At 30.8% G+C, this 17,147-nt stretch overlaps 1 protein-coding gene across 5 annotated transcripts in view; it reads right to left on the bottom strand.

Moving 5' to 3' along the window:
• Positions 1-17,147, bottom strand: part of Eph (Eph receptor tyrosine kinase) — a 742,432-nt gene that overhangs the window by 540,741 nt on the left and 184,544 nt on the right. For all 5 annotated transcript variants that reach the window (XM_067049151.1, XM_067049149.1, XM_067049150.1 and 2 more), the window contains exon 2: positions 15,038-15,144. In XM_067049151.1, the coding sequence (XP_066905252.1) occupies positions 15,038-15,116 (79 nt within the window). In that variant the 5' untranslated portion in view covers positions 15,117-15,144. The remainder of the gene's footprint in view (positions 1-15,037; positions 15,145-17,147) is intronic.

Here is a 17,147-nt window from a genome sequence, read left to right as displayed (position 1 = left end):
TAAAACTGTATCAGCACAATGGAAAAATCCTATGCTAAATAAAATGAGATTAAAACGTATTTAGCGATTTCCACTATATATTAGTAATTTGTAATAATCTTCCCCACCGGACATCCTAACTAAGTTGTTATAACTATATTAATCAGTCAAAAACACAGATCCTATTTCGGATAAGCCGTACGCCTTGGTTTACTTTATGTTCCCGTCATCCCTCAGGCGCCAAGGACATAAACCTCCTGACTGACTTGTCAAAATAGAATCTATCAGCTCACATTACAAACAGTTCCAACTGTGTCACTACCAAGACTGACAGACATCATTCCTTATCTGTTATTGATTGATGTATGGATGGAAAGATAAGAATAGGAGTTGATACCACTATCTGAGTGAAGAACTGCTTTCTGGATAAGTAAATTCCGGCTGTCTCTTCCGAGTCCGTTATGAGTCCTTTGTCTACAATTATATACAGTTAAGCTTGCATTATATTAATTGCATCCAAATTCCGACGTGAAGAAATTTTATTAAATTGGAACCAAACTAATGAAGAAAATGAACAAAATTTTGAAGTAATATGTATATTTTCATATTTTATTCAAATTTTAGAATCATCAAATAAAACATCATTATAGAATATAAAGCGGCTGTTTCTTCAGATAAATCATATAATAATAAAACATTTTTTAACTTTTATTTTACTATTCTAATATCTTTTAAATTTCGTTCACATCACTTGCCCTTGTCTAGTGAGATTCTGAATGTGCTTGTAGCAATGGTACCCATCGAGAAACTTTTATTCTGTGTGTGTTAAGAAAGTACTATTCTGAACTGTCTAGGATTACACCAAGCCGACAAGCTTTTTACCTGATCCCAATCCATTTTAAAGTGACTGGCTGTCACTCAGAGACAGCCTTGAAACCCCAAGTTGACGCATACGAATTTAAAAAATAAAAAATACATTTTCAAGTTGAATCTGGTCACAGGAGATGAGATCTATTCTCTTAGCTAAATAATGTATAATTAGTTTTGAATATAGTAAGAGAAGAATTTTCCAAGCGTAAAGTGCATGGAGTAACAGGACCTTCCTCCCAGATATTCGTCTTTTTGGTTCACGACTGTTTATAAGAGGCAACAATATGTATCCGTTAAAAATCTTTGGAAGATCAGTGTTCTGCTTACTGATACATGGTTCCTAACGGCTAGAGATACAAATTGTCTCTTAAGTTTTAGAAAAGAAACTTTTTAGGCAAATATGAAGTAGATAGAGGGCAAATGCGTAACATAAAAAAGTTAAAGACTTAGTATGAGAAAATGTGAGAACCAAAGTTGGAATACTTCGATATGCGAAAAAATCCAGAAAATGTCCACAGAAAGATTCTCGTGAGTGGTAGGAACGCGGAGAAGAGGTGGACAGAGGTTTTTCTAATTCATGAGGAGGAACTGTCGAGATGAAACGCAAAGTCAGAAGTACTTTTTCAATGCTGCATTGGATTGTAGAACTGGACAGTTTGTTAGTTTAATTATGATTATTATACCACGTATAAAAAATGGAGATTAAGAGGAAATAAATACTAAGTTAAAAGATGGAACCGGTAATCTATGCTAGCCACAAAATTACTCATTATATGATGTCTAAAAAGTAGTAAACCTGAAAAAAGTAGTTAAGAAGGCTATTAGACTTCCTAGCGTTGATTACCTCCAGCAGTTAAATGGAGAAATCACGGTTCAAAAATATTAAAATTAAGTTAGTTAAAAGAAAAAAAATCTTGTAAAGACATCAAATAAAAGCGTCAAGATAGTGGGGGTGATAACTGAATCGTTTGTTTTTTAATACGTTTGAGATACACCCGTTGGAGATATACTTGCAGTAAGGATACAACCTGACATTGAAAGGCATTATTATCTAAAATAATAAATCACCAAATTTGTGACTTATTTATTGCTACACGTTTTATTACAATCATTAATAAGTCACATGAGAATTGACAGAAAAAGGAAAGACCCCATTTCCATCCATATTAATTAACAAGAATGAGCGCATGATGCATAGCGGGAATAGCACAGGAGCCACCTCACTGACACTATACAACTGACAGCATTAACGGCCAAGTACAGCAAATTAATGTGAATTAACGCCCGACGTTTCTTTCTAGCCTGCTCCCGCTTCTTCAGGAGAGCTAATTGCGATTGTAATTAGGGATAAGAGGAACGACAGAGCGTGTTCCAACTTTATCGTCTTCCATAGCACCGCCGTGTCCGTCTCGAGCCAATTTACATACTTCTTCAGCTCCCTTTCTTCTTGGTCGCTAACGTTTTCCTTATCTTCTGCAGCTCGTGGCCAGTATTTCAGCCTCCCCGATGGCTCCCCGCACTGGCACGATCCACAATTTACTGGCTCAGCCTTCAATACACAATTTACTCGGTTAGGCTCCGGGCCGAGTGGATCCAGTAATCTGGGGGTCTTGTTCGCCCAATGCGATTAGCCATACTGTTTAATTACGTTGCGGCTAACCCATGCGTAGGTACGTCAGGAACACAAGCATTCGCGCGAAATCTACTCGAAATCGCTATTACTACATTGGCTATTAACGTATTTTAAATTGTATTACATGCAACCACAAATCCTTCAGTATCTTAAAAAAAAATCATTCAAGCAATAATATTTCGAGGTAAAGACAATTAAAATGCACGCACAAAATTTACATATAATAATTTGTTGTTAGGTAAACCCCAGGTTCAATCTCTTTTCTCTTCACACAATATACGCAGAAAAGAGAACATATCCAGGATATCCCTTGTCACACATTCCACCTGTCACCGAAAGATAAAGCCAAGGAGATTCAACAAGAAAATCTGGACCACAGGAAAAAACAGGTCACCGTCAAAACTCATGAAAAGACTACAAACGTCTCAGTAAAAATAATAAAGATTTAATACTGGGATTGAAGAAATAAATAATTCAAAGTTATTGTTTTTCTAATAATTAATCAGATTCAAGGAGTCACAATATTTAGTAGATATTGGTATTGGAATTAACGGACCATGGTCGACAGTTGTAGTTTGTCAAAAAAATGGCTTCAACGTAATCATTCAAACTGAATTTATAATAAGTAATAAAAGAAATAATTTAATTAATAGTAAAATAATATTCTTAAATACCTTAAAGTTATAAAAAGCAATTGTAAATTATTTTGAGATATTATATTTGTCTTGTCTCTGATTAAATAATGGAATTTTATAAAGAATACGAGTTTTTTGTTTGTTTTATTTTTCAAACTGATTTAAGTAGTGACTAATTTTGAGTAGATAAATGTTTGTTATGATACAATAAAATAAAGCCTTATCTATAAATAAAATATCCCTTTATTTCAAGTTACTTATTTAAACACCACTATAACATCTGCTTTAATTGTTATCTAAAAATTTATTTTAAGCTTGTGATGTATTGAAATTTGCAGTTAAGATGAGAGTTAATTACACTTTGAAATGAGCATTAAAGTAGTAAGTATATGATGAATCAAATTTTATGGCATCGTTGATTTTTATACAGGATTAGATAAAAGATATAATATGATATAAAATCTATGTATAATTCCATTCTTGTTACTTTCACTAAAAGTCATCATTATCTAAATTCACGATATGATACATACTTTATCATGTAGTATATACTATACCTCTACATTCAAAAATGACTAGCCATTGAGGTCTAATAATTAAAAAAAAAAATTAAACTTACAATAAGATGATTTAAAGAAAACAAAACAATTATATCATTAAATAAACTTTATTATATAGGTTTTCTACGAAGAGGTAACCCGAAAATAACAAAATGGAGATGTACAAAAATCACCTTAACGTATTTTGAAACATCGACTAACAACTAAATATTCATAAAAAATTCCAACGAGTGATTTGTATACCCAATCTTACTTTTAAAACAAAATTATTGGAGCTCATGTCTGTATGCTATGTCATCCCTGAAAATTATGTCTGATTAAGTTAAATTATTGATTTTTTTTTTTGGCGCATCTTCATTTATTTTTTCTAAAGTTATAATTTATAAATACCCCTGCTAAGAGTGTAAAATCATTGAAATTAAATAGGTTTCTGTCGATACCGAAACAGAATTTGATTAAAGCCCAGAGGATCTATTTGAGCTGAAAATTGAAAATAGGAGGGTACTGCATGAAACACCCTGCGGCATCCCCCAACTAAGAAGACAGCCGCAGGATGCAGCACAATCAATTATAATAGGGGAACCCTCGTTAAAAATGTATGTCCCTGAGGAGAAATGTAGGAGGGGTGATCGTATAAAATATTAACCAGGAGCAGATCAATCCCTTTTCATCCCCGGACATCGGATTTCGGCAGATCATGCAAAACAGAATCTGAAATATTGAATTAATCATTAAAGGGGAGTTCTCAAATTCTTGATTAGGTAAGCCATGGCATAACGAACCGTCATTTTGCCCTGATAAAGCTCAGCAAAGTGGGGCGAAACATTGGTTACTAATAAACACTTATTTTGCACTTTCCTTGAACGTTATGTACCTTCCGATAAAGTAAAAGATGTTTGTACTTTTATGAAAATTATATATTTTTTTAAAAAGGATATTTTCAATAATGGTGATCAATACTAGGAGATGTTGGAAAATACTATAAATGTATAAAAAATATTTGTTAAAAAAAAAAACAAATTGACATTTTTGTCATATAGTTTTTATCCACTATATCGTAATATTGATATTATTTTTTTATTATTATTAATACGGTATTCACGTACAAAATACAAATATTTTTCTTCAAAAATATTTAAAATTTGAAATTTTTTTTTATCTTGTTCTAATAAGTTAATTTTTCTTTTGGTGATTAATAAAAGTGTTGGAATAAATATGATACATATCATTCACTATTAATTATATTTCGATCTTCTATCTACATTTTATTTTTGATGTTGAAAAATTCAATTAATTTTTCTTTATTTAATTTTACATTCTCCTTATCTTATAATATCTTTATAATTATTTTTTTGTTAAAACTTTTGATTACTCCATACTTTGTTAGTTGAAAAACAATATAGAAAAATATATAATTTTCTTTATTGAAGCTAATAAATATCTAAGATTGGTTAATATATAAATAAATAATAAATAAAGATTGGTTAATATATAAATCATTTCTTTTAATATAAACCGTCTTCCTCTTCTCTAATGACGGATTAAAACTAACGAGATATTGGAATATCAATATATTGAAATAATATTTTATATATTATATTGAGATTATAGGTATATTGATATATTTGTATGGTATTTACATCTCTGATCATGATGAAGAGTTTTCGAGATTTTTTTTAGCTATCGATGTCTCATACATTCTATAGTCCTGAGAAACACTGCACATTTCTGTGAAGAAATTTCCATTTAGGTCCTTAAAGGGATTCCTACCGCTACTTCTGAATTTCAGAATACTTCTATCATTATTTAATTGCTAAGTTATTTATATTAAATATAATTTATATCAATCATCATCCTTCAATGATCAATGAATTTATGAGGCATTCAGAACTTTTCTTCATATAATACTCCGAAACGATCAGGTGGCCATTCAGCCCAGCACAAACTCAGACATCACGGTCCATATAATGCTATTAATTAATAAGGACCATATATCACCGAACACGCAGCCATAAATAGTAGTTGGGAGACACAGATCAGCAATACACTGCTTCGTGAAATGTCAGCTACATGCAAATGAATTAGCGCAACGCGGGGCAAGCTGACACACTGTGATATCCCTCTATGATATATAATTCAGCTTAAATTATTATTATCTCAGAAACATTATTCCAGCAGTAATAGAATGTGTGGTAAGCCAAGAAAAAAATTCGGTAGATTGGAATATTATCGTTGGTCGCCTTTTGGGAAACACAATACAAAACATAAAAAAAAAAAAATGATGGATAACTAAAGGAGAAAAAAAGAAAATAGAGACAGCAATTCATATAGGAGAAAGACGAGATCGTGAGATAATCATTTGGTAAACTGTTGTATTACTGGCAGGAATAAAGATGATATTTATTAATTCCACCTCAAGAAACTGTAAAATACGAATTTTAATAAGAAGAGAAAAATAACAGTTTTTATTTTTTTTAAATCCAGTCAAAAATATCTTTCTTTTATTTAGGGCATAAATACCGAATTTTTAAAGTTCCTTTAATATCTTTTCTTTGAACAAATTGATCTTGTTATTAACATCTCTCATTGTTGGTAGTATTAAACAATGGCTAAATAAGAAATACGAAAGACTTTGATAGTTAACTAAATGAGAAACTAAATGTTTTCTGCCTATATGTAATATTTTCTAATATTATCAATACTTTAATTAGTTTATATCTTACTGCTTTCATATGAAACGTATTTGCTAACAACCAATTCCCACAATCACCTACCGGTTTGCTACTTGGCATTCACTTTTAGCATAACTCCACCATTCAGTAAGGTGGATGTCCCATTTTATTCATTATTTTCCTTTTTTTCTTCACCTTTATTTAAGTAGTATTTCCCTTATTTTCGATCTTTTAGTGTGTAAAGTATTTTAGACTTTAGACTTTTTTATAAACAATTTTTTTTATTTTTAATTATTAACGTTTGATTAATTGTCTAATACCTTTCTATAAGTCTTTATTTTCTTTAATTTACTTACTTTATTTTTATATAAATTTTCACATATTTTAAATTATATTTAGCCACACCTTAGTTTACTTTTATTTCATGCTATCTATTTTCTTTCTTTGTTACATTATTTTAGTTGTTTGTGTCTGTTTTTAATCCTGATGAAGCTCTGCAAATTAGGACGAAACTTTGGCTCATAATAATTAGTTTGATTACTATTTCTTTTGGTCGCACCCTGACTAAATTCCTTTTATAAATTTTTTCCATGTTGGCTAAAACAATAGTCAATTTTTTTATTTTCGTTGTCGATATATGAAACATATTTTAATCCTCAAAGATAAAAAAAATAGGTGTTTTCAAGTATACAAGACTAATTTCATCTCAAAGTAGAACTGTAAACAAAATTGTATTCAGTCAAAGTTTAGTATAAAAATGCTCACAAATTTATGGGTTACCTAACGCAAATGTATATAAATGTACTGGGTGTCTCATTAACAGTATTTTAGGTGTCTCCTGAATTTTGTTTTATAAGGAATTAAGGCCAATTTTTTTACTTATCAATCAACTCATAAGTGATGAATTACTGAGCATTAATAATTGGAAAATAAAAGCATTGAAGTGGAAACCATATAAAATAAAAATAAAAACTTTATATTATTTTTTAGTAACTATATAAACTACTAGAGTCTAACTCACATAAGAAGTCGTTGCGAGAAATAGTTGAGATGGAGCCGGCTGCTTTGAAGAACTTATAACTACGTCACTAACTCAACGGGACTCCAGCGCTGGAGAATTGAAGCACTTATCGTTAGCAGTTCCTCTGGCACAACTGCTACCTCCCTTCAGTTCTTAATAAATCCAGGCTAAGCTGTATTGGCTACTTCAAAGTTCGACTGGAACGGTCCGTAGGCCTATAGAGCGAGCCAGGCCGACCGTGAATGGCCTCTGGAGCGGGCAACGATATTATTTCTTGGCTCAGACCAGCGCATTGGATGTACTGCATATCGAATCCTAAAGTGAATTACTAAAGGATTCAAGGGAGAACCACAATTTAAAAAACAAAATAAACTGCTTTTTATGTGTACATAAAATCTGAGTAGAATAAAAAGTACTATGATTATGAGGCTATTTTTGGGCTTATTTAAAATCAAAATTTATTAAGAACAAGTTAATTTCCCAAATGTTATAGAATATTTAATCTTACTATCAAGAATTCGGGAGGAAAAAGTTTATTAATCCAATCACTATCACATAATGGTGATTTTCAAGGAGTGAGCGATTTTTAAGCTCAATTATAATAAAATGGTTACCAAAGATCGTTATACATTCATATTGGTTGCAATATGGCCTTTGGAAACATTTTTTCCAATAAACAGGATGAATTAACTATATTTCTATGATTTAGTAATGTTCTACTTGCCATAAGCACTTTTTATTGTTGTGGTTTTCGCAGAATATACATTCATATACATTTTAACTTAATTTGTACACATTACTCGCTGATATTTTTTTAATTCCATTCAGATTCTTGATTGAACGTTTAAAAAAATATTTTAGTGAACTGTGTTACTGGAAAGAACTTCCGGTATTTTGAAATGCGTGATAGTCCTGAAGTCCTAAATATGACTTTTACCACCATTTTCATTTCTATTCCTTTCTCACAAGCCGGCCGGAAAGGAAAAATAACATTATCATTGTCATGTCTTCAGATGTCCGTTAAAAAATTAAACAAATAAATAAAATACAAAAAAAGTATTGTTTATATGGCATTTTAAAATAAATGAAGAGTAGTTCATCATTAAATGATTTTCTAAAGTATATTTTACTGTTGCCGTGATCCCTTGAGGCTTTACTTGTAGTATAAAAAACGATATTATTTGTAGATTAAGCGTCCAAATTTTTTTTGATACTTTAAGAAGATTTTAGGTTTACATTTTTAGTGGTGAGATTTATGATGAAAATTAGGATCTGAAAAATCACCCATTGAATAGTCACAAGCCACCAACTTATATTAATCAGACTGCATATTTACTGGTATTGTTTCTAATAAAGTTGCAAATTTGAAAAAAGACAAAAAAGATTTTAAAGACATGACTTTCCAGGATGTTTATTACTGTACTTCTGAAGAACACACGACGTTTTGATAACCCATCCATCGTAAATCCCAAATCTGACTGATTAGAATACATGGTTCCTACTCAAGACCCTCAAGCCGGCATGTATTGCCTCCCCCATAGGCTACAAGAACCGAGACCATCATAGTCACGAGGCCTGTCGAAGAGAGCGGAGACTGACGGGAGACAGGTAGCCGCTATTACCATACAGATTGGATCCGGACAAGGTAAATTCTTAATCAAATCTCCTTTTAATTGAAGCCGCTCTGAAACCGGTCCGGCCAGCTTCGCCTCGCAGCGTCTTCTGGTTCTAGCGTCCTATTGGAACCGAGATAACTCCTGACGTGGAGCGATGGTCTTGGATGTGGAAGTAACAGTATATACTTATATACTGATACTAATTATATTAATTTAATGTTAATACTCATTATTTATATTTAAATATAGTTTATCGATTCAAATTAATACAATGTTAAAATTCTTGAATAATAATGTTGGATGTTAAAATATTCAACCAATCACTGTCTTATTGATTAAATCGATAAACACATAGTTCGTGTAAGGGTTCTCGTAGTGAAATGTTTATTAAAAAAAAAATGGTTTTACCAGGTATAGATAAAGATATTCGAACGATATTTCTGTTTGTAAAAAATTAGATAACTTTTTTTCAATTGTCACTAAGTAACCACGAAACTGTCGGAAAAGCAGTTTGATTATAAAATCGTTAAAATTCAGAACAAAATGAATTGTGCAATAGCTTTACTTTATGATTTATATACAGAAATTAAGATTGTAGATACAGTACTACAAATATTAAACATGTTTCGAAAAAAAAAATCGATTAATATCGTAATTGTTTTCTTGTCTTGGGAAATATTGTCAAAAATATTCTTTCAGCGAGCGCAGTCTAAAACAAATTTGAGCAGTATTCTAGTCCATAACAGAATAATTAGGTTCAAAGGTTCTCTGAAATATGGCGGATATCCAAAAATAATGGCAGATAGATTTTGAGAAATTTTTGAAATATAAAAACTGCAGTGCGGAAAAGGAACTAGATAACGTTGCAAAGTCGATTAACTACCAAATATAACACAATTTACCATTACTAAGACCAGCTAAGTTTCTTTTATAAACTCTCGAAAAACATAGTTTCAATCGTGGCTTGAATGCTCTGTATAACAAAAATTCCAGAAACCTTGAAAACCGAGTTCTCGAGGGTAATGAAATAGATTGAAATACAATCTCATCTTCTTCGGATGATTTTCTATACATTGAAAAATATATTTTATCCTGTAAAAATTATAAAATAAATTCCGCCATTATTATTATAACCCATACAAGGATAAATAAATGTTTACAAATAAAAACTATAGTCATATATCTAAAAAAAAAAAAAAAATAAAAACACTAAAATTTAATACCATGTAAAAAATTATTCCAATTTTTAAATAAACGAGAGTTTTACATAAATTCACTCAAAAAGGCACGGGAGGTAGTGCGTGCTGGAGGAACGTTCAATTCACCGGTGCTAAAAATGGTCCACGTTCGATTCACAGCTGGCATGGCATCAAATTCATTAAACCCTACTCCTCATCCCCAACATTCCGGGCATTTACATGTAGATAGTGACCTGAACTTTGTGTATTTGTCATTCAATGATTGTAGTAATTGATATCAATGAAACTCATCCAGTAATTCATATAATTTTAAGATTATTGGAAGAAGAAAGTTGGAGTCCGAATGATAGTCCGGGTGGCGGTCAATATATGTACAAAATATTAGAAAAAAACTATTTAATGTTAAACAACGCCCCACTTGCAGGGCTTCGTAATAAAACTAAAACTTTTTTTACAAATTTTCTCAATTTCTCTGTATATTTATTTTAATGTTCTGTCACTTCTTATAATGTTTGTGTATAGTTTTCATATAGCCGTGACGAAATCCTACAAAGTGGGGCTAAACGTTAGTTAATATTTAATAGTTTTTCTACTATTTTGTACCTTATACCACCCGGACTGGAGACTTCCTACAATACAAAATAAATAATAAAGAGATAGCTTTTTTTCTGTTCTACCTATGGATAATAAATAAAATATTATCTTTTCTTGAATAGAAAAAAAAAGCCATGCTCAAATATTCTGTTTTAAGAGAGGTTTTTTTCCTGGTGTTATTTTATTATATTTTAAAACTGTGAAACAAAAAGCCGCTCAAAGTGAAAATAGGAAAAGCGGAGCCGGTGCGGGGGTACTTAGCCTGATAAAGTTATCTCGATGGAGGTATATAGGATATTGTTTTAGGGAGCGGCTGGGGTATAAAGCGAATTGAATTCCGCAGGTTCCTGCTCCAAGATTATCCCCGGGCCAGGCCATTCGGCTTCAATCCAGATCGATACCTCTCTCCTTCAGGATCAGTCCGATCAAATATCCACGATAGTGCAGAAGCTTACCAGTGCCACTGCTCTATCTGCTCCGGGCGGGATGAAGGTTCTCCAGCCATTTCTCTTCCTAGGGCAAGGGCGTTTCTGGGCTTAGGAGGCAAATGAATCAGATGGAATCATTATGGATCAGACAGAAAATAATGTATCGTAGTAATTGTAGTAAGGACAATTTTACAGAAAATTCAAATATATAGATAGTTATGTCTGCTTCTTTACGGTTATTAATAATGATAAACCTTTGTAATTGACTAAGAAATAAATGAAAACTTGAGGTTTTATTTTTCGTGATACAAAGATTCTACATATAAAAAAAAAAAAAATTAAATAATTACCCTTTAACTAATTAACCCCTTTACCCTTTAAGGTTAAAGGGGAATTATTTGATTTTTTTTTTTTATATGTAGAATCTTTGTATCACGAAAAATAAAACATCAAGTTTTCATTTATTTCTTAGTCAATTACAAAGGTTTATCATTATTAATAACCGTAATATATATAAAAATATTATTTTTATTTTTTATATTATTTTTAAAATATTAATTAATTAGTATTATTTTATCTATGATTTCATCGATCGTTCCTCCATTCCCTGTAGGTTTCTGAATAAAAGGCACTGAAAAGAGTTTATAACTTTAAAGATCTTGCCTCCATATTTAAATTACATGGTTTCAGAGAAAGCAGCGAAAAAAAATAATGTTCAACTCAATATTGTGATGTACAAATATCATTTCTTAAATCGTTTAAAATATATGCATTTAAAAGCGTAATATATACCTTATCCAAGCTCAGAAAAAACATTTGTAAAAAAAAAATGTTGTACATTCTTGAACAATTACTAAATAATTTCCGAAGTCAGAAAACATTACTTAGGGACCCTTCAAAACGATTGTTGAAACGAGATGTCTCAAGAATTATTAATCATTTTTTTTAAGTATTTAAATTTTACTGTTGATTGATTTTTTTTATAACTTATAATTATAAAATGGAACAATAAAAATATATTAGAAGAAATTGAGAAAAAAAGAAATGTCAAAATGGTTTGAAGAAAAACAAAAATATCAGAACGTTACCAATAGAAGTATACAGGTGGAATAAGACCAAGAAACAATTGGAAAAATAAATAAAGAACGTGTAATGGGTCAGAATATGCGAGAGGAATGAGCATAAGAAGAGGAAAATGTACTCGTGTGATTTGAAAATTAATGCTAAGAAAAATCCTATGCTTATGTTAAAATCTTTAAAAAAAAAAAATACTGATTTTATTGTCCTCTGAACCTGATTTTGTATTTAATAGTTCGTTCACATTAATATTTTTAATAATTATAATTATACAACCGTGAATAATAATCATAAATTATCAATAATTAGTATCTCATAAAAAAGTCTAGAAAAGAAACTGCCATTCGTGGTATTCTAATTATTGTGATATATACGTAAAGAAAAAATACAAGAATCGATTGGAAATCCAGATCACCGGGAAAGGGTTAAAGTACGGAAAATTTTAATTTTTTTCTGAAAATTTCATAAATTATATAGCTAAGATCATTGGCGATTTTAAACATTAAATTAATGAATAGAAACAAAAAACTTAACAAACAGAAAAATTGAATTTTTAAAAATTATTAGATTTTTCATAACAAATGTATGGTTGTAAGAGAATTGTATGTCTATAATGCTATTTGTTAATTAACATTTTAGGTTTAGCGCTGTTGTGTACTGCAATTGGAACTGAAAGAACATATTATCTCATAGGTTATCAATCTATTCTACTTGTAGCTTCACTGGGGAATAGAGATTCATTTCCACTACCAAATAAAAGTAAATTCACAAAGCCAGAATCGGCGGGCAAGTCCGTCCATTGTAGGCTTCAATTTGCGCCGCACAGCAAAGTGCATCCTTCAATGGGCAAAAATCGATGTACACATATTGTAGCAGGCTTTTAACTGTATAGACTATTTGAAAGATGAAAATTAAGAATTATGAAAAGAAAAAAATCATATTTGAAATTTGCTTAGTGTTTAATTTTTTTTTTTTATAGCACTTAGTATTCAGAAAACACAAAAATCGTGCGCTAAAAGATTTTTTATTAAAATAAAGTTTCGATATTTTTTGAGCAATCCCAATTTCTCCATTACAAATTTTAATTATAATTTACATATTTTAAACAATTTATGGATTCAACTCAAATATTAGAAGTTCATTACTTAACCGCACCAAGAAAAGCCTTAATAAATATTTTTTAATAAAACACACTGAGGAAACTTCAGCCACAATAAAATCAAATCAGACCCTTACGCGCCGCTGACTGAGAAAATGTTCCCCTTTCTCTCCAACAAAGGAGCCTGCGAAGGCAGGGAAGGAAGTAAATAAAATAAGAAAGAAAAAAAATGAAAAGAAAATACCTCAAAGCAAATAAATATCCGGCAGATACGAGGCGGATTAAAGATGTTCCGGTTTTCGGTCTGTTGCTCGATTTGAACAAAAGATGCTTTCAATAATGATGGAAGAGTCGTTAGTATGATCGTCTTCAGGCTCTTCAAAGGGGTTTGCCCAAACAATAGAGGATCCTTGGGCTTATTCGGCTGAAGGGAAAGTCGGATCATGCACAGCTTCCAATATTCAAAGATTTGTATTCGGGTACTGTTGGTAAAGGAGTTGTCAACATCAAAGTAATGAAAAGATTTCAGTAATACGTTCTATATAAGATGTAAACGAGACATCGTTGATAAAGAATGTAAAATTTTAACTGTATCCCTCATTAAAAAGGCCTGTACGCTTCACAAGTGAATTAAAATGTAAAGTTAATTCAGTGATTGCTTAACACTTCTTTGGATCTTGAGAATTTTTTAAAAAATGAGTTTTTTATGAGGACGTTATCGACTTTTTTAATTTCTTTACTAACTACAGTATTTATATATAATACAAGGTTTATATCATGATACATGCTTGTAAAGAAATGAAAAGTGGTATTAAAGAATCTGAACATGTTTTAAGCTAGACGTTTGAACAGTTTCATATAATTAAAAAATGAAACTTACATTAAAGTAATATATTTGAAATAATCATGAAAAGAAATAATATATTTTATATAAAAAATATATTATATTACTGATTTAAATAAAAAATTAACTTACAAATTACTTTTTTTTTTAATGACATCAATAATTGTTTAAATAATTTTTTTTTTCTAATTTAAGTCTCAAAACAATCTTCATTTCTTTACAAGTCTAAAGTTTCGGCTAATTCGGCCATCCTCAAGGACAATCTATCACGAACAGCTTTTATTAAACATATGATTTTTAACAAACAACATTATTAATAATAAAATAGCATAATCTTAACATAAATATTACAACCACATTAATTTTAAAATCGATTTTTTAAGCTATTCTGCCCAGGTCAATAATTTCAGTCAAAATTACACTATTATCTCATAGCTTTGTCTCAAAGGTGTTTGTGAAAGGTGTCCTTGAGGATGGCCGAAACGTTGGACTTATAAAGCAATAAAGTTTGTTTTGAGGCTTAAATTGGATAAAATTTAATTTATTTAAACAATAATAAACAGTCTTAAGAAAAGGAAGAGATTATATATAAAGACATGAATACTTCTAAAATAGTCTTAGAAAAAAAAAAATTGTAAAAGTAAGAATTAAATTTTACATGGAATTAAATAACAATTACTTCAATTAATAAATTCTTAACAATACATACCTAACAAGGATTTACGGCTTATTCATAGTCCTACCAATTATTTATCAATATAATTATAAAACAAAATTATTTGCTGTATATTTCAATAAAACATCACCTACCTTGTTCGGCAATGATGATGGCGGGTAGACAAACCGCGGCTGCCAAGAGTAGGAACCTGCTCATAGTTGAGGCTGCCATACGTAGAGGTTTCTACCTCACCATACCCCTGAAAAATTATGTTTATTATGATAAATAACAAAGCATAAATTAATAGCTAAACGAAAGAAATTTACAACTGTACAAAATAATACAATAGGTAAATATGTAGTATGTTTCATATACACTTGAAAATCTTGGGAAGGAACTACCCATTGGTGGTACTTCAAACATTAATTTAAATTAGAAGGTCCCGTGGCAATCTTCTTTTCAGACGCCTCGGAGGATTATCAGGGATTGTTAAGGATGAAAGATTAAGAATTAATGGGTTAGGATGGTTAAGGAGTTTGGAATGAAAAGACGCATATCTGTTTTGGGTCAAATCTGCAACTAATGGGATGTTAAGGTGAATGAGTTTATTTGTGACGTAATAAGGAGTATCAAGGATTTTGGATTGTAACGATTGGATGCGGGAAGAATTTGATGGTTTGGTGGAGCCCCAGAGCTCAATTCCCTATATCCAAATTGGTCTGATTATTGTAGTGTATACTAATTTTTGTAGTGAATGGGAAGTTTAGAGCGTTTGTCAAGTAAGTGTTGTAGCAATCGGAATCTACAAGCAGTTTCTTGTCGTTTCAGTCTTATTTCTAATTTAAATGTTTTATTTTATTTTTCAACTATTAATAAGTGTCAAGAAAAACTGAAGGGAATTAATTTTTTTTTTAAATTGAGTAATTGGTTCTTCATTGCTTCAGAATTAAAAGACGCTGCAGAAAGATACATTTTTTATTCGATTTTTGGATTATGGATTTTTGGAGTGACAACCCTCAGATTTTTATTTTTTTAATGGTCGATTTTAGATGACCAAATACACAAGTACAGGATGTCCCAGTGTACGTTTTCACTCCCTCTAATCTCAACAATCTTTGGAATTTTGATTTAATTTTTGCAGGGTCATAACAGTGGCATGTGATCTATCTCTTGATGGGATAGTGAATTCTAACCTTATTCACTCCTTTCTACAGCACACCTCACTCTGGAATTTGCAATAGGATGAGGTTATTTTTTCTAGGGGTTATAAAATTTACAAAAGTTAGAGAACCAGATCTTTTCATATAGAAAGAAAACTATGACAATGACAGGAATATATATTTTTATCTTATTTTGGATCTTAAGACCTGCTTATTAAATAAGATTCAGAAAATCTATCTATTGCTACAAAATTATGTTAGAGGGAATTCAAATAAAAAAACCCTAATCCTAGAGCAGATTCAAACAGTTGTTACAGGAGAATTAGCATCCATCTCCTGAAGGGATAATTTGACATTTTTTCATCTCTTGAAGATGAATTTAATAAAAATGAATCAGGGGCCTTGGTATTATAGGAAACTCAAAGGGCCGGGAGCCCAGGCTATTTGTCAGTGCGCCGGCGGTCGTTTATCTCTCGCCAAAACTAATGACTGACTCGCCCGAAATTGAGGTCATCAGATGATCCCTCCCTGATGAACTTGTACTTGGCTCCTTTTGAATTTTTCATCCCCCTCCGACGCCTAATATAAACGTACGCTCCTCCTCTTTATTATAAATGGTCCATTTTTCTCCCTTCTTATTTCCTAATAATGAATGAACCTGGGATGGGCACCCTCACACAAAATTTCTCATAAATTCCCTTATTCTCGTGTTTTAATCTTGGGAAAAAAATAGGAATGTGTGTGATCTAAGTTTTATTACCATTTTTCTTTTTTTTTTTTTTTTATGGTCTACATAATTTACTGTTCATATAACACCTTCAATAATGTTCATTGGAATATATCACAACTATAAGATTAAATAAAATGCAGTTAAATAAATATTTCACTCTTAAAATAATTCAAGTATGACGCAAGAAGAACACTTATTTTTATTTTACGCACGGTAAGTTGCAAGACCCGTCCTTATTTTTTCAAAAGGTAATTTTGAAAAAAGAATATAAATCATACAGTAATAGTTTTTTGTACAAGAAATTGTATTTTGTAACTGTACAAAAATTAATCCTACAATCGTAACTCTAGTTGGAAATCATATCTAGATTAC

This window comes from Halyomorpha halys, unplaced genomic scaffold (genome assembly GCF_000696795.3).
Source record: "Halyomorpha halys isolate HHAL.00 unplaced genomic scaffold, Hhal_1.1 Scaffold287.1, whole genome shotgun sequence".
NCBI classification, from domain to species: Eukaryota; Metazoa; Arthropoda; class Insecta; order Hemiptera; family Pentatomidae; genus Halyomorpha; species Halyomorpha halys.
This window is presented reverse-complemented; position numbering and strand designations above follow the sequence as displayed.